Source organism: Xenopus laevis, chromosome 8S (assembly GCF_017654675.1).
Source record: "Xenopus laevis strain J_2021 chromosome 8S, Xenopus_laevis_v10.1, whole genome shotgun sequence".
NCBI lineage: Eukaryota > Metazoa > Chordata > Amphibia > Anura > Pipidae > Xenopus > Xenopus laevis.
The window spans coordinates 71,979,388-72,007,037 of record NC_054386.1 but is presented as its reverse complement, the minus strand read 5'-3'; the positions used below and the strand labels follow the sequence as shown (position 1 = coordinate 72,007,037).

At 35.5% G+C, this 27,650-nt stretch overlaps 1 protein-coding gene across 1 annotated transcript in view; it reads right to left on the bottom strand.

The window, feature by feature from the left end:
- chm.S (choroideremia (Rab escort protein 1) S homeolog) overlaps positions 1-27,650 on the bottom strand; it is an 88,388-nt gene that overhangs the window by 48,207 nt on the left and 12,531 nt on the right. The window contains exons 3-8 of the mRNA XM_018233059.2: positions 25,851-25,923; positions 25,583-25,704; positions 16,744-17,107; positions 13,519-13,635; positions 9,804-9,924; positions 9,059-9,281 (exon numbers count right to left, since the gene is read on the bottom strand). Of these exons, the coding sequence (XP_018088548.1) occupies positions 9,059-9,281; positions 9,804-9,924; positions 13,519-13,635; positions 16,744-17,107; positions 25,583-25,704; positions 25,851-25,923 (1,020 nt within the window). The remainder of the gene's footprint in view (positions 1-9,058; positions 9,282-9,803; positions 9,925-13,518; positions 13,636-16,743; positions 17,108-25,582; positions 25,705-25,850; positions 25,924-27,650) is intronic.

Here is a 27,650-nt window from a genome sequence, read left to right as displayed (position 1 = left end):
CATAATTGGGGCAGACTTAGGGTTGAAGTGAAAATTAGAATTTCGAATTTTGAATTTAAAAATTCAAATTTTCGAGTTTATTTTCGAGTAATTCGAGTAGGTAATAGTTAAAATTAGGGATGCACCGAATCCACTAATTTGGATTTGGCCGAACCCCAGAATCCTGTGTGAAAGATTCGGCTGAATGCCGAATACCGAACCGAATCCTAATTTGCATATTAGGGGTAGGAAGGGCAGAACATTTTTACTTCCTTGTTTTGAGACAAAAAGTCACATGATTTCTCTCTCCACCCCTAATTTGCATATGCAAATTAGGATTCAGATTCAGTTCAGCCGGGCAGAAGGATTCGGCCGAATCCTGCTGAAAAAGGCAGAATCCTGGCCAAATCTCAAACCGAATCCTGGATTAGGTGCATCCCTAGTTACAATTTATCATGTACTGACCCTTTAAGAATTTGAATATTCAGATTAAAGGGGAAATTGATCTAACAACATCTTTTTAATTTGATAAAAAAAAGGGGGGATTAGATTTATGTCAGTAGGGTAAGATTTATTGAAATGAGAAAGAGAGAAAAAAAGGGATATCCCCCTCGAGTAAAAAAAAAAAAAAAAAAAAAGAGAGAACACGGAGAACCAATCCTCAGCAATAAAGTGCTTCTTTATTCCTTATTCTCACCAAAAAAATCACTTCTACAAAGTGCCAGTGCAATAAATAAATTGATTAAATACCCTTTGATGAGGCTTCTAACTAAATTAATTAGAAGCCTCATCAAAGGTATTTAATCAATTCATTTATTGCACTGGCATTTTGTAGAAGTGATTTTTTTGGTGAGAATAAGGAGTAAAGAAGCACTTTATTGCTGAGGATTGGTTCTCAGTGTTCTCTTTATTTTTTTCTCTTTCTCTTTTCAATGAATTTGAATATTCGCCACCTTAAACTTGTCAAATTGCTGTTTTCGCCTATGGGGGATGTCCTGGAATCAATTTGGAGTTGTTTGGAGACATCCTGAAAATCAAGGTTTTTTTTTGGTGAAAAATTCGATTTGAGTTTGCAGGTCAATCCGATTCATCCAAATTTGAAAAATTTGATTATTTAAAAATTTTTTCTTCTTTTTGAATTTCGAGTTCATGGAAGTTTATGGGAGTTTTTACAAACTCAAAATTTGACCCTTGATAAATCTGCCCCTTGGTGTTTCAAAGAGCTGTTTGATTACTGATTGGATGCTTGAGCTAAAGGCATTTGCTAATGTAGAGTCTTGCCTTTCTAAATGATCCAGGTTATTAGGAGGCAGCATGCAAAATAAGAAGTGCTTGTTTTCGACTGTATCTACATCATGTACAATAGAGATTGCAACTGAGCAATTTCTGCTTACATGGCAGTGTTTTTATATAGATGGATATAGATTTTATTTTTTAGCCCTATTTGCTCAAGATGAATCCTTCTCACACAGCACGAGGTGCCTTAGGGAAAGATCAAAGGAGACAGATGCCGGGAAGGCACAAAATGCCTGACTCAGTACATTAGTATCTTCCAGCTAATCTTTACAAGCAAAGGGTCTCGGAGACTTTTTTTCTTCTTTCATTTACCCGCAGCCAGTTAAAATTGGCTTTCCTCAAGAAGACATAAAACCGCAAATAAAATATATCAATGCCTTCAATAACTGTATCTCAGTACAAAAATCCCAGAGAATTAAGACAGATTGTATGTGATGAGAGAGAAATGCCTTGCTTTGGAATGTACAATTTATCTAAAGTGTTTTCTACAGAAGAAGAATCTGAGGAAATGTAAAGAATATTGTTAATAAAATGCAAGTTTCCTGAACACAATAAGCCTGTAGCTGTTTAAATAATGTAAGATATATTATATTGCAAACATTGTTTGTCAACATACTTAGGGATGCAATAAAACTTGACTATACCACTTCCATGTATATCATACTATATATCACATTGCAGCACAAATAATTAATACCTATTAAGGTTCAGAAGAGACAACAAGAACATACAGGGGGTTATTTATCAAAGTCTAAATGTCAAAAACTCAAAAAATTTTAGTTTTTTTTTTTACTGTAAAATCGAAATAATTAGTGAAAAAAAATCAAAGTTTTCAGGATGTTTTAAACCCTGAGGCTGCAAAAGTTTGAATCCGAAAATCAGACATCTCAGACCTGCCGAGGTTGTATATAAGTCGACAGGAGATGTCCTTATCCTATTTGGAAGTTTCTGTAGTCTGCATTGGAATTAGCCAACTATTTCAGACTTTTCGGGAAATAATCCGAAAAAAATTGGGCTTTTCAGAAAAAATAACGGAAAAAAACATATGATTTGGGGAAAAAACTCGGACAAAATTGCATGATACAATTTTTCATACGGTTTTTCTGGGTTTTTCTCAAAACTGAATAATTTGTGCTTTTTTAATAATAAATAAGGTCATATGGTAGATTTTAGTTTGGTCCTACTTTTTTAATTTAAAAAATCTGAAAAATTCTGATTTTTGAAAAATAACCCCCACAGTGTAATACTTTTTTACTATATGCCACCACATATGGGCAGATTTATCAAGGGTCGAAGTGAAAATTCGAACTTTGAATTTTTTTATGACCAAAACTTTTATGACCAAAACTGTCAAATTCGATGAGGGAATTGTTAAAATCCGATTTAGTTTTTTTAAAAATTCAAATTCGATTTTCGAGATTTATCGTACACTAGCCCTGTAAGAACTCAAATTTGACAATTTGCCATCTAAAACTGCCAAATTGTTGTTTTAGTCAATGCCTTCCTGAATTTAATTTTTTGTTGGAGAAAAAACTCTAATCGAGTTTTTAAAACTCTAATCAAATTAGATTCAAACTTGATTCCAGTTTTCTGGTCGATACTATTCACCTGAGTTTTTTTTAAATAAAATAAATCACTCACTCAACGGAAATCCTGTCTCTCTACATGCAGGATTTGTGCAACAGGAAGTTATTTTGTTAGATTTTGTTTGAACTGGAATCAGTTATTTGAGTGAGCTCTAATAATTCTGCTAGGAAAGATAGCCCCCCCTCTATAAGATATAATGGATCATTCATCTGACACCTAACATTCATTTGAAGACAGAATGAAGAGAAACAGATGCTGAGAGGAATAGTGAATATAAAATTGATTATTTCAGAAACAATGCAGAATTTTTAATTGACCAATATCCATAGTACACGGAATGCACATATAATCATGTTTATTACTTTGAGAATCAAGTTTATTACTTTGAACTATTCCGCCCTGCCTCTCCCAGCTCCCACTGAAAGGCCTGCCCGGCAGCTATTAGCGAGGCCCTCAGTCAACCCTCTATTTGCAATATCGACTACATAGCCATTGTGTGAGACTGACAAAGGTCTGTAACGGGGGAGGCATGGGAGCATAGAGGTCTGCAGGAAGTTTATTAAATGGATAGAGTAATTTTCTTGAAACATGTAGAAGAGAATCACTTTGCCTTTAATGACATTTTTTCTTATTATTTATAAACATAATGGTGATCAAAATCAGCATATGTCTGGTTATTTACATTTTCTCTTTCCAAACCCTGACTCACTGTAGGAGAAATCAGCTGATCAGCAGCTGAAAAACAAACTTCTGTGACACAATCGTGAGTCAGAACCAGGAGTTAGTGCAAAGAAGCCCTTAAATTTATGGCACCCCTTAATTTACAGCGCCCTATGCATACAGCAAGTCCACTTGATCTGACTTATTATTATAGCTAAACTAGACATTGTTTTCAAATGCAATTCCTGTATATTTAAAAATAACTTGGAAAACTATTAACAATGAATGTATGTATATTGGAAAGCTGCTCAGAATTTAAGTTTTTGTTGGCTGCCAAATTCTTATCACCCCATGTTAAATGTTGTACTGACTCATTAATTCTAATTTAGGAAAAATGATTTAAAAAAATTAAATGTCTTAAACTATATAAGCCTGAAGACAATATATACAAGGGCACAGGAGTGTTCCACGGATTTAAGCACGCTAATGCTCACTGATCTGTAAATAACCTTAAAAAAATATTGAGCTGCTTTTTAATCCATCCATCAATCACAGGAGAAAGGGCTTGTGCATGATAAATTATCCCACCGTCCTGCTGATTATTCCAGAAAGAACAGAACAAACACTAGCAGCAAAAGTTGGTTCGAATTACCGTACAAAAAACAAACTTGCTGGCTCATCATCTTAAAATCGAAGGAAAAGCGGCAACGGAAAATGTAGCTTTTTCAAAGAAAAATAAGTAACTAAAACCGAAATCCTCCTCTGGACATATTTAAAGAGATATGGTTTTGCACAAACTGCTAGCCAATTCTGCAAAATCTATTGTGGCTTATGCTTGGCTGCTGCCTTGCAAACATGGGCACATACGCAGATCTCTGTATCGAGTATGAAATAGCTAGAAACATTCACCCAATGTCAGACAGGGAGGCAGAGATTTAATTGTATGCACACTTTTACAAGGATCCTTAATGCATTTTATATCTCTGCTACAGTCAGGGCCGTTCCTTGCATCAGGGACAGTGAGCGGGTAGTTACCAGGGGCAGGCAAAAAGTCACATTTGAATTTCTGTTTTTTAAAACATACATTCCGTTCTTTTAGTGCAATAGCGGTCTTTGTACTAACAATGTAGCCAACCCATGACCTGCTTCAATGCCAAATAGGTTAGTGTGGAGCAGGCTGGGGATGGCAGGCCCAAGAAATGGCATTTGCTACAATGCCACCCTTCTGATGAGTCACTGAACAAGATGGCAATAGCCTCATTTGCCCCAGCTGTAAGCAGGCTTGCATGAAATTTTTTTTCCCTGGCCACATCAGTCACATTTTCAATGCATTTTACATATATTTTACTTAGCATTTGATTACCCCCACAATCCCGATTGTATATTTTTGAATTTTAAACTGCTAATATAATGAATTTTGTATTAAAGGGATTGTGCAAATAATGTTAAAAACTGGGTAAATGGATAGGATGTGCAAAATAAAAAATGTTTTCAATATAGTTAGCTAGACAAAAATGTAATGTATAAAGGCTGGAGTGACTGGATGTCTAACATAATAGCCAGAACACTACTTCCTGCTTTGCAGCTCTCTTATTGGTTACCATTGAGTAACCAGTGACTTGAGGGGAGGGGCCAAATGGGTCATAACTGTTTGAATCTGTTCTGTATGCTAAGGATCAATTGCAAACTGACTGAACAGTTATGTACCATGTGGCCCCCTTCAAGTCACTGATTAACTCAGTTAGAGAGCTGAAAAGCAGAAAGTTGCGTTCTGTTCTGTTCTATAAGATATCCGGACTCCAGCCTCTATACGTTACATTTTTAGCTAACTAACTATATTAGAAAATTTTTATTTTGCACAGCCTATTTACCAAGTTTTTATTTTTACACTGAGCATTGCCTGCTGGCAAGTTATTCCAACTGTAAAGTAGAGGGGATAAATACTTGGGACCACCATATGTCACTATGTACCCGTGTCAATAAAAACCCATTTTTGAAAATAGCTGCACTTGCAGATATTAATTTACTAATAAAACAGAAGACCAAGTAATGTGCATTGATCAATTACAAATTATAGCACACCCTAATAGTACAGGTATAGGATCCCTTATCCGGAAACCCGATATCCAGAAAGCTCCGAATTACGGAATGGTCTCCTTTATCCAAATAATCCAAATTTTTAAAAAGGATTTCCTTTTTCTCCGTAATAATAAAACAGTAGCTTGTACTTGATCCAAACTAAGATATCATTAATGCTTATTGGAAGCAAAACCAGCCTATTGGGTTTATTTAATGTTTAAATTAATTTCTAGTTGACTTAAGATATGAAGACCCAAATTACGGAAAGATCCGTTATCCGGAAAACTCCAGGTCCCGAGCATTCTGGATAACAGGTCCCATACCTGTACTTAAGACACTGTTTATGAAAATGTGCCAATGGTAGGAGGGGTAGAATTGTGCAAATTTAACACTTTCTCAGAAAGCAATAAATACTTTGTCTACTCCTCAGACAACAGTCGTTATTAAAATGCATATTATTTATTGCTATGTATAATTTAGTGCTTACAAGTAAAAATGTAGTATAATTTGTACAGGTTAATCACTGGCCATTTATACCAAAAGGGTTTCTGCAGGTACAGAAAGTATCATGGCGATTTTAAGCATATAAGACTTCTAGAGCAAAACCCCAAATGTGTGTTCATTCCCCTACTTTAGGGCCCCATTGCACAATTTACATGAAACTAAGGTCAGACCCTAATAACCATATCCGTACACATGGAAATTTAATTAACTTAATGAAACATAACGTGTTTAGAAGAGATAACAATAGAGCCTAACAAAAAGGACAAGTATAGGTGGGTAGGAATTTTAATGTTCATTTCTCATTGCTTAGCATTGCATGGGATTCTTAATTAAATTGATATAGCCAAAATTCCACAATGTACACTGAACCTTTTGCAAGAATTAAATAACATTACATTACTTAACAGTTAAATAAGTGTAAGGGCCTTTTAAAATGGACCTTCCAGACATCAGCCATTTTGGCATTAGTAAGGTATTGTTCTGTTTATGCAGGATCCATTTATAATGTAAGGATGTGACTTACAAATGTCTTTGAATCATTCACATAAATATGCATGCGTGCCATTTATAACAGTAGCCTTGATGAGAACACAAAGAGTAACTGGCTGCTAGAATTGCTTAAGAGGTTTACATTAAAACCAAATGTGGGCCGGTGGTTAGAAATCACAGGACAAACGACACCTTATTCTGATAACCTGGCGATAAAAGCTGTAAGCTTTGATGTATTGGTGCTGCAGTCACTACTTTAGTATACATACTAAACAAAGGCCAAGAAAATTGTTCATTATCAGCCTGGCAATAAAACCCACTGACACGTCACATTTGAGGCTGCAAAATATAGTTTTTTTGGGGACATTAAAAATCATTTTTGCTGTGATTAAAGAATTATCACAATACTGCATTTAGATTTTACCCTTTAATGCAATGGGCACTTTTATATTTTAAGAAGACAGAAATAGGACAATTTCTTGATACAAAAATGTATTTTCAGCAAAAATTTGTAAAAAATACTGCAGAGATGGGTGCCTGCATTTCCATAAGGTGGAACTCTCAAAAATGCCACTGCACGGGAATGCTGGTTAAAGGTGAACCAAACCCTAAAAATAAATATGGCTAGAAATGCCCAATTTTATATATTAAACATATTGAACTAGCCTAAAAGTTCAGCATCTCTGTAGTAGTAACGATCCAGGTCTTCAAAGTTGTCACAGGAGTTTCCCATCTTGGGATGTTATCAGTGTGCTCTAGCCTACCCTGGGTAGACACCCTCCTCCCCCCAGCCTTCCTTTACCCACCCCTCTGTGCAGATAAGCTCTGTAGAACATAATGGTGTTATCTGTTATACACTATTTAACCTGTGCTATATAGCCTTTTTTCAGTTTCCACCATTGCTACACAGCAGCTTGTTTATATGAATTATAGTAGTGTTTCTGAGGCAAACAGATCTGTTTTAACAGTGCAGGGCAACAGCACATGATATTTTCACAACTTTAAAACACTTTGATTTTTAGTGTTACTATTCCTTTAAATTCACCATAGACTTTTAAGATTTTTCTCTCCATAATAACCGATTTTAATGCTATCCAACAAATCCGTCAAATTATCGTGAGGTTAGTGGGCAACGAGCAATTGCGCATCTAACCATTTTTTGTCCGACATAGGTCAGAAAACTGATTGGGCAGGTTAGAAAATCTTCATCAGTCACAGTGAAATTTATCCATTGTCCAACTGTTTGCAGGGCCAAGCAGGCAGCTACCCACATTGTTCCTGGCTTCAACTAGACGATATCACTTGAAATTGTCTTTTTAGTTGATGGACAAATTGTACATTTAAACAAGAACCTTGATCTAATGATAACTAAAAGATCTTTTAAAAATTGTATCATCTATGGCCACCTTTAGCATTAAACAGAAGAAGGCAACTATCTAGTTTTGGATTTTGGATACCAATAAATCACAAAAAGTCACAGGCTTTGCTTTAAATAGCAAAGCAGTTTCGCAGGGCACTTTTTTCAAAATAAAGATGGAAACAAAAACAAAATAAATCCTGCTCATCCAAGCTATAACTCCAAAGTCACCTCCCTAAGATCATCACACCTTTTCATAAGATTGCATCTGCAAAATGATTATTCCAGTAGTCTAATAAGTGGCATGAGATGAAGAGCACCACCCTCCTCCATTCAGATTTCAGCTCCTGTTTTCCAGTCTTCATTATGCGGATAGCCAGGGCCGAAACTAGGGGTAGTCAGAAGAGCATGTGCCTAGGACGCAACTCTGGGGGAAGCGGAATTAGATAAATACCATTTCTTTCTGTGTATCCCTAGTTCTGTCCCTGGGTGAAAGAAACACAAGCACCAGGAACTGGTACACCATCCTTTAGCAGCAATAATCTTCACCAGTTATTTCCTGTAACTGATCAGACTTGCATAATGTTTAGATGGAATTTTCAACCACATATATAACTGATATTCCTAGGGCTCCTTGCTTGCATATCTATCTTTAGGTTATGTAACTGCAGTTTAGTTGAATTGAGGTATGGACTCTTGGTAACTCCAGAACAAAATTGTTCTTCGGTTTAAGCCCTTGCCTGTTGAGTGACTCTTTTACAATGTGCTTTTGAGTCAGGCAAGTCAATTATTGTCAGCTAGTTATCCATGAGTTGCCAAATGGAACATAGGTAAGTTTGTCCACCGCTGAACGTTTCTGCACCTTGTGGCACAATCTCTACTATACCAGCAGCATGCTATAATGTGAACAATACAAAGAAATCCTGTGGTACTTTCGAACTGAGATTTTTCTCATGATACAATACCCTGTAGCTGAAAAAGTAGTTATAGTGGCACGGATCCTTTTGAAGAAACTCCAGTATTTATCTGTGGCTTCTGCCTCATGAAGACCTAGTGTGTGCTCTAGTTCTTAACTTATATATATAACAAATTATAACCAGAACTCACCTGCAGAAGCACTGTGGAATCTCTCCCAAGCCATACATAGGGAAGAGAAAAGGAGTATTGCCATATCGTCCAAGGCACTTAAGGAAATGTTGCATTGCTTTTAACCCTTCTACAGTTTTGGCACTTTCTGGTACCATCGCAATGGAGTACAGAACAAAGTGCTGCAAAGTTGGAGTCAACTGTTTGGACTTTAAAAACTCTAAAAAAGTTGAATTTTCATAATCTGTTAAGAAACAAACAGCAAAATAATTAGGCAAGTTGCAGACGTCAGCTTCAGGCAGTTAACTATATGGGCATGACACGCAGTTCTATTTGTCATTCAGCTTTTGTAACGGCTACAAAATGCCAGAAAATACACTGTCATAGACAATACTGAGAAATGTCTCTGCTAAAACACGCAAAGGCATTTTTGAGCAATTATGCAGTTTGGGTGTTTTAGCAGCAAATTTATTTTTATTGTCTATGACCGGGTAATTTGTGGCATTGTGTAGCCGGAACAAAACTCTGGCTGATAAATAGAAGCATGTCATTGTTCTAAGTAAGGATAAATAATTAGTGTTTAATTCCTATGTAATATGTGAAGGAAAATTAAAGCTTGCTCCTATATTGTGATGGAACTGCTCAGTAAATTCTATATCTTGACAGAGATGTCAGATTTTGCCATGTTTCAATATACAAAAAAGAACAATCTAATCTGGTTCAGATGTAAGTCAATTCATTATTAAATCAGAACAATCTACTGCACCTTGATAGTCTTCGGGATGAAGCTCATAGTCTACATAGTGCATTAGAAATTTCATCAATATCCTCTTTTCTACCATAGAAAGTTGTTTACTAGCAAATACATCTGCTCTTGAACAAGGTACCTGTCAAAGACAAACATATAGTTACAAGCAATTTCTTGTTGAACCTGTGGCTCAAAGAAAATGTTATTTTCAAAAACAGTTCACAAAAGTTGAAAATATTGAATGTTTATTTCAAACGTGCCTGTTTGCTTTGTTGTAGCAAAACCAACAAACCTTTTGCTGATTATAGGATGATAACAGAGTTGTCATGTTTAGTAATGAAATGATGCTCTATTTAAAATGTCATGCGAAAGCTTCACAGCTTTGGTCAATTCAGTTGTATTGTAGGACAAAACTGAAAATCGTATGATACTGTTTTAAAGCTCAAAACCTCAAAAATACTTAAATTTTTCACAGATTTAGGTTAGAAAAATATATTAAAATAAAAAGTATAAAAAGGTATTTAAAAAAAAAAAAGTATAAAAAGGTATTTAAAAAAAAAGTATAAAAAACAGAAGAGATTTGCAGAAGTATTCAATCCTTGTTTTGTGAAAACTAACTTACACTGGTAAGAACTACTAAAGAGTACATGTCTGTGACTCTTTACTGCCTTAATGACATTTCAATTACTACTTTGACAGTCACTTCACTTCCCTCCAGCCTCAGAAGATCATTTTTAAATCTTATAAATGTACATGGTGTCAAAATTGAAGGTAAAGTGAAGTACTAGGGTATAGTTAAATAGATACAGCTTTATGAATGAAGTAAAGTATTTCCAGCTCTCCAGCAGACTTACTTCAAGGGACATCACATACTGGTTATTTGCTAATCATAAACCTTGATTTGATTTTGATTGCTCCAATAAAACCCCTGTTACTAATGGGCTTAATTACAGTCTTTCAGCAGGAAGGTGTGTTACACTTCTATGTGGTTGCAGCACACCATCCCTGCTAAAAGTGGCTGTATGCATTAAAAAAGGGGTTTGGTCTTGCAGATCTGTCCCTTACAAAATCCACAGAGGGGGAAGATCAGCCTCAAAGCCAATGTTTTGGTCAAGAGATATTCTTCTTCATGACAATCCAACCAAGCAGGAAGGTGCAAGTCTATGATAAATATGACCAAAATAAATATATGGGTCCACCGTATGGGGCTTACCTTGATGTGGTATGGTGGCTTGACAGTTTAATCATCATAAACATGTTACTAAATAAAGTAATAGTAGCTCTATGCACTTGCATAAGCATAAATAACTAGTACTGGGGCCATGGATTGTGCCCCAGCTTCTTTAGGTCAGTTTTAAGCAGCAAATCCATTAAACTTTACTTATATTTTAATTGGACTTACACAGTTACATAGTTAAATTGGGTTGAAAAAAGACAAAGTCCATCAAGTTCAACCCCTCCAAATGAAAACCCAGCATCCATACACACACCCCTCCCTACTTTTAATTAAATTCTATATACCCATATCTATACTAACTATAGAGCTTAGTATTACAATAGCCTTTGATATTATGTCTGTCCAAAAAATCATCCAAGCCATTCTTAAAGGCATTAACTGAATCAGCCATCACAACATCAACCGGCAATGCATTCCACAACCTCACTGTCCTGACTGTGAAGAACCCCCTACGTTGCTTCAAATGAAAGTTCTTTTCTTCTAGTCTAAAGGGGTGGCCTCTGGTACGGTGATCCACTTTATGGGTAAAAAGGTCCCCTGCTATTTGTCTATAATGTCCTCTAATGTACTTGTAAAGTGTAATCATGTCCCCTCGCAAGCACCTTTTTTTCCAGAGAAAACAACCCCAACCTTGACAGTCTACCCTCATAATTTAAGTCTTCCATCCCTCTAACCAGTTTAGTTGCACGTCTCTGCACTCTCTCCAGCTCATTTATATCCCTCTTAAGGACTGGAGTCCAAAACTGCACTGCATACTCCAGATGAGGCCTCACCAGGGACCTATAAAGAGGCATAATTATGTTTTCATCCCTTGAGTTAATGCCCTTTTCTATGCAAGACAGAACTTTATTTGCTTTAGTAGCCACAGAATGACACTGCCCAGAATTAGACAACTTGTTATCTACAAAGACCCCTAGATCCTTCTCATTTAAGGAAACTCCCAACACACTGCCATTTAGTGTAAAACTTGCATTTATATTATTTTTGCCAAAGTGTATAACCTTGCATTTATCAACATTGAACCTTTCCAGTTTGCTGCCCAGTTTTCCAATTTAGACAAATCACTCTGCAAAGTGGCAGCATCCTGCATGGAACTATAGTTCTGCACAATTTAGAATCATCTGCAAAAATAGAAACAGTACTTTCAATGCCCACCTCCAGGTCATTAATAAACAAGTTGAAAAGCAAGGGACCTAGTACAGAGCCCTGGGGTACTCCACTAACAACACTGGTCCAATTAGAAAATGTTCTATTTACCACCTTGGAGCATTCCCACAGTCCTCTTGTGCTTTTGATTACAACCTGAATCTTTAGCCATAGCTGGTAAATATTTGCTTGTTTCACTGAAAAATTACACTATATGGGACAATTTACCAAATATCAATCTGAGAATACTGCAGATGAAACATTTTCTTGCATTGAATAAAACTCCAGATCAATTTTATAGGCGAGTTCAATTGATTTGATAAATATTGATCAAAACGGATTCACCCAAGCCTTCAGGATTTATTATTTATGACCAGTCTAAAGAAATATTTGTCTGACTGTGGAAAATGGATGTGGTATTTAGGGGTCACAAAAAAGTTTGCAGTGATGCGTGTCAGCACTTTTTGTCCCACTTTCTCAAATGTTGGGAGGTATGACAACATACTATTTTATTCATATCTAGATAAAGAAGATCATTTTTACAAATGTGATTACAGGTATGGGATCTATTATTCAGAATGCTCAGGACCTGGGTTTTTTTCAGATAATGGATCTTTCCGTAATTTGGATCTTCGTGCCTTAAGTTCACTAGAAAATCATTTAAAAATTAAATAAACCTAAAAGGCTGGTTTTGCTTCCAATAAGGCTTAATTGTATCTTAGTGTGGAGCAAATACAAAGTACTGTTTCATTTTTTACAGAGAAGAAGAAAATCCTTTTTAAAAATTGGATTATTTGGATAAAATAGAGTCTATGGGAGATGGCCTTTCCGTAGTTTGGAGATCTCTGGATAACGGATTTCCGGATAACGGGTCCTATACCTGTATTTTCTAAAATGGACTGTGAGAGTTGTCATTCCTGTAATTCAGAGCTTTCTGAATAGCTAGATTCAAGATACTATACCTGCACATGAAGTTTGGCATTCACAATCTTGCTGCGTGTATAAAAGGTGCAGTAAAAAATTTACTTATTTTTGCAAGGTTAGTGATTATGAGTAATATATTTTTCAGTACAGTCTCTAAAAATATAACATCAACACTTTAATGCATTCAATAGACTGATACATACATATATTTATTAAGGGTGCTATATAATAATATTAAATATGGACAATGCTGAGTGTAGTGTTGCTGTAACTTCATGCATTGCAATATAACCAGGGAGCCAATAGCAAATATATAAGGAAATAAAACAGCTGAAATCTAGATGATTAGTTCTTAGCTCACAAGAAAGCAAGCTGTAACACACTGCATAAAAAAACCTCGCCATAAGTAAAAATAGGGCAACCAACCTGCTCAATTTTTCCATCGTGATAAGTTAAAATCCGGGTAACATTCTTAAACTCAGTGTAACGGCTAACATTTGATTTGATGAGCAGCTCAATTAACAGGCCTCGGGAATACAGAAACTGTTTCAGAAAAAAAAACATAAAATATATCAAAACAGGCATTTTAGGAAGAGTTTGCAACATGGTTCTAAAATGGTTTTAATACGTGCTCTGATTATATGGCTTGTAATGAATAGATGTCTTTTAAAATGTGTGTCCTCTTTGCAAGAGAAAAGCTATAATCCAAGTTGTTGTATTAATGTTGTTTATAGTGGTTTCTTTATGTATATAAAGGTTTAACTTTTTGTTTGCTCTTCCCCTGCTGTGTGATGCCAACACCAAAAAGTTGGACTTGAAGAAGAAAATCAAAACTTATAGTCTACTGAGCTGGCACAAAGCTAATTTTGTGTTTACACAAAATTTACTTTGCAAGGCACATTAAGGGTTAATGCATCTGTACATGTGCCTTTTTATTAGTGCAAATTAAGTGTTACTATGTCCTGAATTCCTATTACATTGCAGTTCATGTGCAAAGCAGTGAATATTGCAAAGCTGAAACAAGTGTGAGAGACACATTAGACAAAATATTTCTATTTATGTCTAGGGTTTGCCATCTGGCCGGTAAAACTGATGCTTGATGCCATTGTTATTAATAGGAAAAAACGGCAAGAATATAGGAAGGCTGGTATTTTTTTGCAGAAAGGGTAGCAACCCTATTTATGCCTGTAAACAACAAAAGATACTGTATTTTTTTTAAACCAATAAAATAATTTTATGGGTTACATGAGATTAGAAAAAAATGTTTGCTCCTTATCCTATGATTGTTTGTACATGGTTTACAACAAAAAACGACTTGGCTTAAAATAAAAGGGGAGGGGGCATGTATCTGGTTATATATATCCCAATAATGGCATAAATACCATTATATAGGGATTTTTATACTTAAAGCTATTGCATATATTTCTAAACTGTATATTTCTGCATCTCCCTAAATATATTCTCTGACTCATTTGAAAATGTCAGCAGTCCTTACTATGGCAAGTTTAGCTTCACTTAGCAGAAATGGAGTAGAGTAAAAAGCAGGAGACAATACATGAGGAAATTAGCTGAGAAGTTAAAAGACATATCTACAATGATCATGTCATAAATCCAATTACCCCAGTTTATTATTATGCTTGTCAGAGACCTAAAATTATGAACTTACTATGAGTACATTTGTTTGGGAATGACTAAGGGGCACATTTACTATTGGTCGAATATCGGGGGTTAATTAACCCTCGATATTCGGCCTTCGAATATCGAAGTTGATGGATTTACCGCAATTCGTTCGTTTGAATGATCGTAGGAAAAATTGTTCAATCGAACGATTTTAATCCATCGATCGAACGATTTTCCTTCGATCCCAAATTGCCTATGGGGACCTTCCCCACAGGCTAACATTGGTGCTCGGTAGGTATTAGGTGACGAAGTAGGTGGTCGAAGTTTTATTAAAAGAGACAGTACTTCGATTATCGAATGGTCGAAAAGTCGAACGATTTTTAGTTCGAATCTTTCGATTCGAAGTCGTAGTCGAAGGTCGAAGTAGCCAATTGGATGGTCAAAGTAGCCAAAAAAAAACTTTGAAATTCAAAGTATTTTTTATTCTAATCCTTCACTCGAACTTAGTAAATGTGCCCCTAAATTTCCAACACTTCAAAATTAACATAAATCTGTAGTTTCTATACTGATTAGTCAGTTAAAGTATACCAGTGCTATTACTTTTAGTATTTATACATTTAGAGGCCCATTTATCAATGGTCAAATTTCTAATTCATGTGATTTTTTTCAATTGGAATATACTCACAATTCGACAGGGAGGTTATTTAAGAAAAAATTTGAATGGCTAATATTCGATTGAACGGTTCCGACCCAAAAATTTGAATCGTATTTGGTTTGTATTCGATTCGCACAAAGGCTATTAACATCTCCAAATGACTCAATGGACCTCTGACCTTGACTTGTACATGTACTTGGCAGGTTTTAGGTGGCGAATATTTGAATTAGGATTGCTTCCATGGTCGAGGGGTGATACATCTCACATTCAAATTTACATTCGAATAGAGGGATTAAAATTAGAATGTGTGAATTTTGGCACTCGAAAATTCAAATTTACTATTCGACCCTTGATAAATCTGCCCCATATAGTACAGGTATGGGACCTGTTATCCAGAATGCTCGGCACCTGGGGTTTTCTGGATAACAGATCTTGCCATAATTTGGATCTTCATACCTTAAGTCTACTAGAAAATCATGTAAACATTTAATAAACCCAATAGGCTGGTTTTGCTTCCTACTACAAACTATCTTAGTTGGGATCAAGTACACGGTACTGTTTTATTATTACAGAGAAAAAGAAAATCATTTTAAAAATCTGCATTATTTGGATAAAAAGGAGTCTATGGGAGACAGGCAATCCATAATTCAGAGCTTTCTGGACAATGGCTTTGTGGATAACGGATCCCATACCTGTTTTATAAAAATGAATTAATGTAGCTTTGTATTTGTGCATACTGCAAAATAAAATCTTGTGTAAGCTTTTTTGAAAGTTATCCCTTCCAAACTTGAAGCAAAAGATTTTTTTCTTTCAAACAGGAAAGTCCTTAACTAATTAAAATATTTATCAAAGCAGATAATGGTATCAACTTCCAGAATGCATTCGACTGCATTGAGCAGAAAAACATCATTCTGATTAATTGAGCGTTAATACCTAAGCAGCAGCCCTGAGACCTAACACCCTAATAAATAAATACGTATTTGGAAAGCTTACATCTCTGTAAACCTGACAGTCTTTCATATACTGTAATTGCTCTTAATTTGAAATCTTAGAAGTCTGGTTGAAAAGAATAAAATAAAACATAATTACCGTATGTTTAAAGTTAAAAAATAAAGATCTGAACCTGGCAAACTAGCACTTTACACTTTCAGCCTGAGAGCATCTCGAAGCATGACTACTGCATCAAGATCAACTGCACACATATTCTCACCCATGTCTGGAAAACTTGATGTCACTATAGGATATTAAATTCAGAAATGCTTTTACTGAATTACACAGTCCCAATAATTTTTAACGGAAAGTCTGCATTTTTCCAACTACAATGACATAAACAATAAAGAAAAAAATACTACATTATTAGGTTAATATAATCCCACCTTTGCCACTAAATCAATATTAAATCTTCTTCCTTCTTTCATAATCTGGGAATAGGTAACTGTTTTAGCTAAGTCCTTCTCATTGACCTGGGCTGGGGATGGTTCCACTTCTATTGTGGCACCAGTCTCCAGCGTAGAATTTGCTGACCGTTGGTCACTACTCGCCGCCTCTTCCAAATCACTTTCTTTAGGATTGTCATGCTTTTCTGTTACTGTAGATGTGTGATTTTGACTTATTTCGGTAGATGTGTTCTCTTGAAGAGCTGTCTTGGTTTCAGAATCTGCTGCAGTGGTAGCAGTGATCAGCAGTGCAGGGTTTATGTTTAGTGCTCCGGCTTCTTCAACATTTTCTCCATCTTCCTTACTAGGAAAAACAGTAAATAAAGAGAATGAGAAATTGTTTCTGGGCACTTTTCCTATAGGAATTGTGTTATTTTAGCACAGGATAAAACCATCTATTTTTTCTTTTCTACCTTTATTAAATAATGTTTAAGAACATCCCACCTATGCAATACTAAGGAGCCCATTTACTTAGTTCGAGTGAAGGAATAGAAGAAAAAAAAAACTTAGAATTTCGAATGGTTTTTTTGGCTACTTCGACCATCGAATTGGCTACTTCGAATTTCGACTACGACTTCGAATCGAACGATTCGAACTGAAAATCATTCGAATTTTCGACCATTCGATAGTCGAAGTACTGTCTCTTTAAAAAAAAAACTTCGACCCCCTAGTTCGCCACCTGAAACCTACCAAAGTCAATGTTAGCCTATGGGGAAGGTTCCAATTTTTTTTGGTCTAAGAAAAATCTTTAGATCGATGGATTAAAATCCTTCGAATCGAACGATTTTTCGATCGAACTATTTGCTGTGAATCCTTCGACTTTGATATTCAAAGGATTTACATTCGACAGTCGAATATCGAGGGTTAATTAACCCTCGATATTCGACCCTATGTAAATCTGCCCCTAGAACTTTAGTCAATATAGAGAGAGGCATCATAGAGTGAGTGAAGCTTGTGATCCATTTACTTTACTCAGTCATGTACAGTAGTTCTTTGTAGGTGTTCTATGGAAGGTGAGAATGCGTGTCCATTAAGAAACATGTACAGGAGGTGACAGTATTATTATACAGGTATGGGAAATGTTATCCGGAAAACCATTATCCAGAGAGCTCCAAATTAGGGAATCGCTGTCTCCCATAGACTCCATTTAATCCAAATAATCCAAATTTTAAATAAGTATTTAATAATAATAATAATAATAATAATAATAATAATAAAACAGTACCTTGTACATATAATTATTCTTTATTGTAAGCAGAACCAGCCTATTGGGTTTATTTATTGTTTACAAGATTTTCTAGTAGACTTAAGGTATGAAGATCCAAACTGCGGAAAGATCCATTATCCGGAAACAGGTCCCATACCTGTATAATGTTTGTTCTGCAGGCTGGTGCAGCTTTTATCAGTAGCTTAGCAATCAAGTTTGTAGAATATCATAAAAAAGAGAGTGATCAAAAACTTCTAGGGAGTTATTCATAAGAAAATACATACTTATGCAAGTTAGACAAATGTCAATCATTTTGCCAGTTTTAATTTCTGGTGCTTACACAATATGTTACACAATGATAACAGCTTCCGTAAGAGTGCACAAAATGATTATTTTGGAATGGTTTCCTTATGTTAGCTAGCTGTATGTCTGTGTAGTAAGACAGTTTGAAGCTCTCAGTTGTCTGACACTGCTGTTAAATGTGTCCAGAGCAAACGATTTTTCTGCCTAATCTATCTGTCCTCAGAAACCCAATTATGCTTTTGATTTGCAGGAAGCTTGAGAGACTAATCACAATGATAAATCGCAAAAGGGGAGAAATCTTTTAGATAAAGAAGACATTTCGTCTTAATTCATATCTATTTTATCAGATAAAAAAAATGGAGTAAGGATCATTAATATTAATCTCTACTACGATATATAATTATTAGGGGAAAAAAAAGATTTTATGAGAAAATAACCCATTAAACATAATTAAGTGGATGGAACTTCTTCATCTTAGCTGGCTGATTCATAAGTAATGCAAATATTACATTTTATCTCATTTAAAGGTGATATGAACATTCTTTTTGAGCTGTTCCAAGAACACTCAATGAGCCCATCACTTGTACAGCTATTCCAGGCAGTTCAAGTGACTTCAGTAGTGTATCACCCCCTTCATCTGTCCAATTCATGAGATAAGATGTTTTGTTCCTTCCATATGTCTCATTAACTGGCTTTAAGGAAGAACCTCCAAGAACTGTTCTAGTCACCCTAGTGAAGCCAGCTTTTGTGTGTAAGTCCTAATTATTTACAATAGAGCATTTGTGACAACTTTATGGAAGTGGTTTGGGGCCTGGTTACACTTTCAATTTGTTCATGCTTTGCTTTTCTCATATAATTGGTGTGCCCTCTACCCATTTTTGTTTTGTTTTGTATATATTTTGTTTTAGTTTTGTATATGGAAAAATGAAGGGCTCTGGGCACTCATAATGTGTGTGTGGGTAAAGCATAATGGTCAAACACACCTACCTCTCAACAGGTTTTATCTTTAATGATGGCAGAGTGTTGTACAGTGTTAGCCACAGATGAGACCCAGAAAATTGTAGACTCGAATCAAATTTAATTTTAGTTTTTGTGTCGGGACTGTTCGATCAAATTTTAGACGTTCAGATTTTTTCATAAATAACATACCATTCAAATTGTGAATAAAATCAAATTTATTAGAGTTTTAAAAAATGCACATTACTCTAAAATTCAACCTTTGATAAATACCCCCTTTGTTAATCTGCGACTTAAAGGGGGGCCACATTGGACAACACTGTTCAGTGAGTTTGCAATAGATCCTCAGCATGCAGCTCAGATTCAAAAGCAATCAGTTATGACCTATGTGCCCCCTCCTCAAGTCACTGATTGGTTACTGCCTGGTAACCAATCAGTGTAAACCAAGAGAGCTATGAAGCAGGAAGTAGTGTTCTGGCTATTATGTTAGCTATCCAGTCACTCCAGTCTTTATACATTACATTTTTGGCTAACTAACTTATTTTTTTATTTTAATTTTTTAGTTTTATTTGTATACAGAACAATTCCTTTAAACACAATGGAGCTCATTTATCAACACTGGGCAAATTTGCACGTGGGCAGTCACCAATAGCAACCAATCAGTGATTGGCTTTTTTCAGGCAGCTACAGGTAGAACAATGAATGCAACAGTTCGATTGATTGCCATGGGTAACTAATGGATAAATGACCCCCAATGTCAGAATACCTTACAACAGAAGCAGCTTTTTCTTCTGCAGCAATGATGCCCACAATAAATGCTAAATATGCTGTTTTTCAATATATCAGGAAATACAATTTCAAATCTCCTTAACTTTGTTAATTTTTGGAAACTCAAAGAATTATGCAAAAGTTTTTCTGTCAACTGTGTTCCAATTCAATCAGTCGGATTAAATGAGTGTTAATACAGACATGCTTGTTTCTCTGTGTGTTTATTTTTATTTAGGGTAATGTGTCAGGTTAATGCTGATTTCTTTTTGATAACATGCCTGATGCTATTTTTTTTTTTTTTATGCTGAATAAGCTCTCTGAGATTTAAGCTTGGCCTTCTGCCTCATTGCACCATCACATTTTTGGTAAAATAAGTGATGTGCATCAGAAAACATATAAATGGAACTTTTGATTTAAATTTTTTTCTCAACATTACAAAATACTGTGCAGTTGTCTGTTGACAGATGCCAGAATGAATAATATCTGTAATTGAAGGGGGTTCTGCATCCAAAATCAATTTTTTATATAATTAATGAACATCTAATGCAAATAAACTGTCCAATATACATTAAACATTTTCGGTTTTAACAATTATTTGTAATTGTAATTGTAATAGAAATCATTGTCTGGCTTTTAACTGTATCTTTAATCTTGAAACAAAGTTGCAAGCATGCTGATTGAAAAATCTGGAGAAGACTCCTGTTAGTTTAAAGGGGACCTGTCACCCAGACATAAAAAGCAGTATAATAAAAGTCCTTTTCAAATTAAACATGAAATCCAAATTCTTTTTTTTATTACAGCATTCATAGCTGTTGTAAACGCAATTAAAAATCTCAGCTGTCAATCAACTATTGTCTGCCCCTCCTCTATGCCTCTAGGCATAGAGGAGGGGCAGGCAATTACTTTCACTTTCCATTCAGCACTTACTAGTTGTCACTGCTATCCCCACATTCTGCCTCTCTCTTAACCATTTAATTGTGTAGCCAGTGCATGGGGATGGACATCAGGTCCCCCATTTTGGTGCACAAACAAGATTTTGAGATCATGCAAGGCTTGCCTTAATAGCAAAGTCCACAAAATGGCTCCTGCCTGCTTGCTATAATTATGAATTCCCAGACCGAAGGAAACAAGATTCAAATAATTTATATAGTGGAATTAAAGTTTATATTGCTTGACAAACGTGATACAATAGGATTTGGAATAATTTTTTCGGGGGACGGGTCCCCTTTAAGAGGTAAACCCAGAGAACAGAAAGATTTATGATTTTTTCTTTGTATAATGAAAAGTAAAGTTCTTGGAGAAGTATCTTTGATGGCACTGTTCATGGCTTATTTCTATTTGTTATCAAATTATACATATTTGCTTATTTGGTTGAAATTGTATGTGTAATTGGAGTTCTCTCCTTAATCTAAAGCTTCAGTAGGGAAGGAGCATGGAAGCACCTTTTTGATATACAGTATAGCAGTGCATTAACAAGGAAAGACAAAATGCACATATCATTTGGCTGTTACTACACTTAGAAGTAAAGCTTAATTAAAGAAGATGGGCATAAATGTTGTACATTATGTTTTGGGCTTCCAGTGGCGGAACTACCAGGGGAGCAGGAGGTGCGATTGCACAAGGGCCCACACCCCTTCAGAGCCTGGCGGCAGTTCCCACAATCATGTAGCCAACAAGAAGTTAACTTCTGGAGGGGGGTGGGGGGCCAGGCTAGTTACGTTACTGTGGGCTTTTTTACTAGCCCAAGGAAACCACAGCCTTTTAGCAGCAAAGGTATCTATAGATACCGCCAGTAGCTCCCTGTCTACTTTTCTGCGGATTTACTTCAAACTTAGCTTAGGGACCGATGCACAATATAATGAATATACATACATAAATATATAAAGCTGGTTCAATTAGCACCAGAATTGAATGATCAGCGATGTAGCATCAGCTTATATGACAGGCAACCCTAATTGTCTGCTTGGTGATTTGTGAAGACTCTTAAGTTTAGCTTCCTAGCAGCTACCCAGAGCACACTGAGCATGTGAGTGTCACTGACACTCCTAATAAGATTCAAAATGGATGGCCTTCCAAACGTTGAAGGCCTGGATTATTACTTCTATAGAGATGCTGAACCTTTAGGCTGGTTCAATAAGTTCAGTATATAAAATAAAGCATTTTTAGCCATATTAATTTTTAGGGGTTAGTTCTCATTTAATGGAGATGCACAAAATTCAGACATAAGAGAAAGCAAACACTGCTCCTATCTAGTTTCTAGATAACCATGAACACACATATTTTGAACCACATGCTTGACAAAACAGTTATGGTGCCCTAAATGGGACAACACCTGTAAACATACTGCAGACAAATGTCGAAAAATATCCCACAACTAACAAAATCAGAATAAAAAGCACAATTGTACCTATAAATTACCTAGACATTTTTAGAATTCTGCCAGTATAAATCAGGTTGTGTAAGGGCAAGTCAACCACAAAATAAAAATTTGCCTCATAAAAGAAACCATTATTCTAAGCAACTTTGCGATATACATTCATCAAACATTTTCTATGGTTTTCAAGTTATTTTTGTATTTGTAAAGCCATTAAAACAATGTTTGTCTGTCCCTTTCTATTCTCTGCTCTGTTGTCTAAGACTGTTGAAACAATGTAAGACAAGGCAGCTGATTAAAGGAAAACTATACCCCCCAAACAATGTAGGTCTCTATAAAAAGATATTGCATAAAACAGCTCATATGTAAAATCCTGCTTCATGTAAATAAACCATTTTCATAATAATATACTTTTCTAGTAGTATGTGCCATTGGGTAATCATAGAAAATTGCCATTTTAAAAAAATAAGGGCCGCCCCCTGGGATCGTAGGATTCACTGTACTCACAAACATACCAACAAACCATACATGTTAGGTCACGTGAGCCAATTAACAGACAGAGTTGTGTCTTTTGCTTCCACACTTCTTCCTGTTACAGTTAGAGTTGAAGTATTTCTGGTCAGGTGATCTCTGAGACAGCACACAGACCATCACGAAATGGTGGCTCAAAGCAAGAGATGTAAAAGGGCAATATTTACTTAAATATATATTCCAGTTTGGTAAGATTCTTTAATATGCCACTTAATATGATATGAACTATCTGTTGCTTAAAGAGATACTGAAACCAGAGATTAAACTCTTTTTTACATCTGTCATAATGTTGCCTTTGAAAGCTACTTATAACTTTGACATAAAGTATTTGCACAATGCTTTTACAGTACCTGCCTGATGCCCCATGTTCCTGAATGAGGGGGCTGCCATATTTGTGCAGCAGGAGTCTGTTAGCATTAGAATCTCTAACTGACAGGCTGAGAAGGGACAGTCAGGTTGGCAAAACAGTCAGGTTTAGACACTTCAACTAACAATTACTTACAAAAACAAACCTCTCAGCAAAAATGATCAACATCACCTATAGGTAACTTTTAATGCACATTCATATATTAAAAAAAAGTTTTTTAGTGTCAGTATCACTTTAAGTGTTCATTTTGGGGGTATAGTTTTCCTTTAACAGAACAGTCCAAGACTTTTGCAAGTCAATATTGTTTCAATAGCAATTGTTTTTACAAATAACTTTAAAATCACTGAAAATGTTGAATTAATGTATATTTGAAAGCTGCTGAGAATTATGTTTTGTTTTATTGGGCAAACTTTTATTTAGGGTTGCCTTGCCCTATACATGAGCATTTACGCCCCCCATAAACTGCTGGTACCTTTGCACAAAGACTTTTATTTTCATCATGTAGATATGTTTCCTTAAGCAAAGGCCCAGTATCTTCTCCAGCAGCAAGTATGACCGATAAAACCTTACTAGTGATTGAGTATTTATATTAAAGAAAAATATTTATTTATAGTGTGTGTCTAAGGCTTCTATCTGGACTATGTGCTTTATGTGGAAACGTCATAATATTTATGATCAACTCAAGGACTATCAAGGCACAATGTTGGAGAAGAATACTACAGAATATAAACAACACCTGTTACTTTTCACATTGTTTCTAAGTACCAATAAATATAGATGTTCTGTATCTTATTCAAATGTCACTTAACAATGTGTGTTATTTAAACAGCAAATGAGGCGCATTTGAGAGACATTTTTAGGGTAAAATGATTCCATCAAACACTGCAATTCCAGATAATAATACCACAGTATCACATATTTCCATGGTTGGAAATAAGGAACCAAAAAGACAAGACTGCTGACAGGATCACAAAATGGAAATCTTTAATGATATAGTGTGAAAATTCAGCTTTTTGATATTCAGATATTTATGCACTAATACTAAAGTTTGCATTTGTTGTGTTTTAAAACAGCACCATGGTGCCTTTATTACTTACAATTTAATGGTTAGCAATGGTGGCTGTATCTTTAGCTTAATGCTTTTATGGCCATGTCACTATTTGTCACAGAGGTTTAAAATACCCCACCCTATACTAAATCAAAAACATTTACAAATGCACTAAATTATGCACATATTCTTTTTGTAATTCTGTTTAGTTTAGTGAGATATATTAATGTATCTAAAGTTGGCCATAGACGCCCAGATATAGTCATGTATCTGTGGATGTACCAGGGGTGACTGTCACCACAATTTCTAGGACATGACTTTTGTATGATTGCTGTCTGTCTATTAATGGGCAGAACATCTTCTGATTTGTTATATTTCCTACTTCAATCCTACAATTTAAATTGCTACATTAAAATGAATGATTGCTAACACAACGTTCTTCGTACAAGGAATAAAATCTTAACGTCTATTAAATACAAACAGATATAACAAAACCACCATTTTAAATTTTCTACAAAATAATCTGTAAAATAAAGTAGATTTATCAAGGGTAGAATTTCGAAGTGAAAAAAAGTTCGAAATTCGACCATCGAATAGGGTAGTCCGACATACGATTTAATCGTACGATCGTACATTTTACAAAAAAATCCTTCGACTTCTCAAAACTTAACCAAATACTGGCTATAAGTTCTAGGAGGTCCCAATAGGCTAACATAGCAATTTGTCAGGTTTAAGGTGGGCGAAGTTTTTTAAAGACAGTACTTCGATTTTTGAATGGTCGAATATTCAACGTATTTTCAATTCGAAGTCGAATTTGACTTATTCGATGGTCGAAGTACCCAAAAATTACTTCGATATTCTGTTTTTCTACAGCTTCCAGAAAGCAGTTCCATCCTAAAGTGCTGGCTCTTTCTAAAAGCACATGACCAGGCAAAATGACTTGAGATGGCTGCCTACACACCAATATTACAACTAAAAAAAATACACTTGCTGGTTCAGGAATGAAATATTATATTGTAGAGTGAATTGTTTGCAGTGTAATTTAGAAATAAAAACTACATCATAAATAGCATGACAGAATCCCTTTAAGGATGAACCCACTTAAAGGTGACTATCCTCTTAATAGATATAGTACCACCCCATTATATTGCAGATTATTGAGATGTAAGTTAAATCAGCCACAGACAAATACAGTAAGCTCTCTGCATTGCAGATGTCTTTTACCTGGAGTAACAGAAGACCTCAACATTCTGAATGGTTTGGTTTCTCTTGTTAAATGGAATTATTTCTTCATTGTCTAAGGCTTGACCCTGACATGATTCAGCTAAATCAGTGTTCGTCTCTTGCTAGGAAGCAATCACAAAAAAGTATTTCTTAATTAGCAATTGTGGTAAAGGTCAGAATTATACCCACTACTTCATGCAAGGTAGCAGAGTCGAGTTGTCATTGCTAAGCAAACATACTAAGGCGCCATAAATAACCAGCAATTTACCTTACAGTTTTCAATCCAGGTCTGTAACCCTGAAAATGTAAAGCTGGCCCAATTCCCACCATAGTAATTCCTCCTGAAAAAAAAATAACAGGGTGTTAAAAGGATCTCATAAAAATGCACTTTGCTATTAATTCCAAACTGTCAAACAGTGTTAGTTACAACAAAGATTTGTATTAAAAAAGTACAAAGGAAATATAAATTTAAAGAGGAAAGAATTACTTAGAATGAATCACTCAACCACGTTTAGATTAATGGTTATGATTCTTGGCCTGATAGTAGCATTGGTATATTTCTCTGTCTCAGTGTGCCTCTACCTAAATGCTTGAGAAAGAATTATACAGAGTGAAAATATGGCACAATTTACTGGATTTAAAAGGACAGAATTGCTTCAGATCACAATTCTTACAGTGAGACAGAACATGAAGCTCCTTAATCAACCATGTTGTTGTTGTTGTTGATTGAACAACCATGTTGTTGTTGTTGATCAGTGGTGTATTATTTAGCAAACTTTTTTAGTTCAACTCTTGCTTGAAGGTCCAACATTGATCCCCTTAGCCCATGAAACAGGTACAGATATAGGAAATTATCAGCCAGTTATATTTCAAGAATATCAGGGACAGTAAATATATTTTCATGCCTAATATCTCCAAATAGGACCTTCAAGCTTAGCATTAAGGTGTATCTAAAAGAGCCACTGCTACTGCTCCAACCCTTCTGGGCTGTACCCAAATTCCATATACATTACAAACATACAGTTCTGCATGTCTAGTCACTGAGATAAAATGAGCTCCAGGCCAAACAGTGCAATGAACTGGAATGATAAGTCAAATGCTAATGACTGTATAATACCTTCTATCCTAGATGTCATCGATGAATATTTTTTCTAACCTGCTTTCAAAGGTTCTTTGAAAACACAAACCGTTGTTAATCTTGGTATCCCGACAGTGTCCTAGGAGGTAGGTATTGCATTATGTACAATGGGAACACATGATTCATAATCATTAAAACAAAATATGATAATTGTCTATTAAAGGGAATGAAAAGGCAAAAAAATAAAATCCCATTTTACGTTATTTAATGAAAAAGAAACCTATCTCCAATATACTTTAATTAAAAAATATGTACCGTTTTTAGAAGAAACCAGACTGTATACAGTGAAATCCCCCCCTTCGTTTTACTTGCTATGACTGCTGCGGATAGGAAACTTCAGACGGTCCCTAGCTGCTCTGCAGGGAAACAATCATACTTACGAACAGCAGGGTGCAACCACCCACCTTACTTCCCAGCCATGCAGAACTCAAGCAGCTTTGTTTGTTTCCCCGTAGAGCAGTTGGTAACTGTGTAGCGATTCGTATTGGATTTTACTTTTGTCTTTACATCCCCTTTAATGTTTCCAACTCCGGTGGCATGGACAAATATCATGGAACCAGATTTAAACAGATAAACTGGGATTCTCATTGAAGGATTATTTTGCAGCAGCCACTGGTTCTGCAGAGTTGGAGAACGTTTGTATTAAACAATACAAAAGTTATAAAATCCACATTACATTACATGTCAACACAGGACCCAGTGCAGTCTGCATATTCTGATTATTAATCAGTCTTTCTGTATCGGCTTCTATGGCAAATATTATTTGATTTGTGCTGTTTTGATAATTTATGACAATTCCTAAGCAGCAGCCCATACCACACTGAGCATGTGCATAGTCTTGGTCTTGCAAAGATGTTACAAGATGGTGACCCCCTGTGGCCAACTTTGAAAGCACATATCTTGTGTTTTATTAGGCTTGTGGTGCCGTAA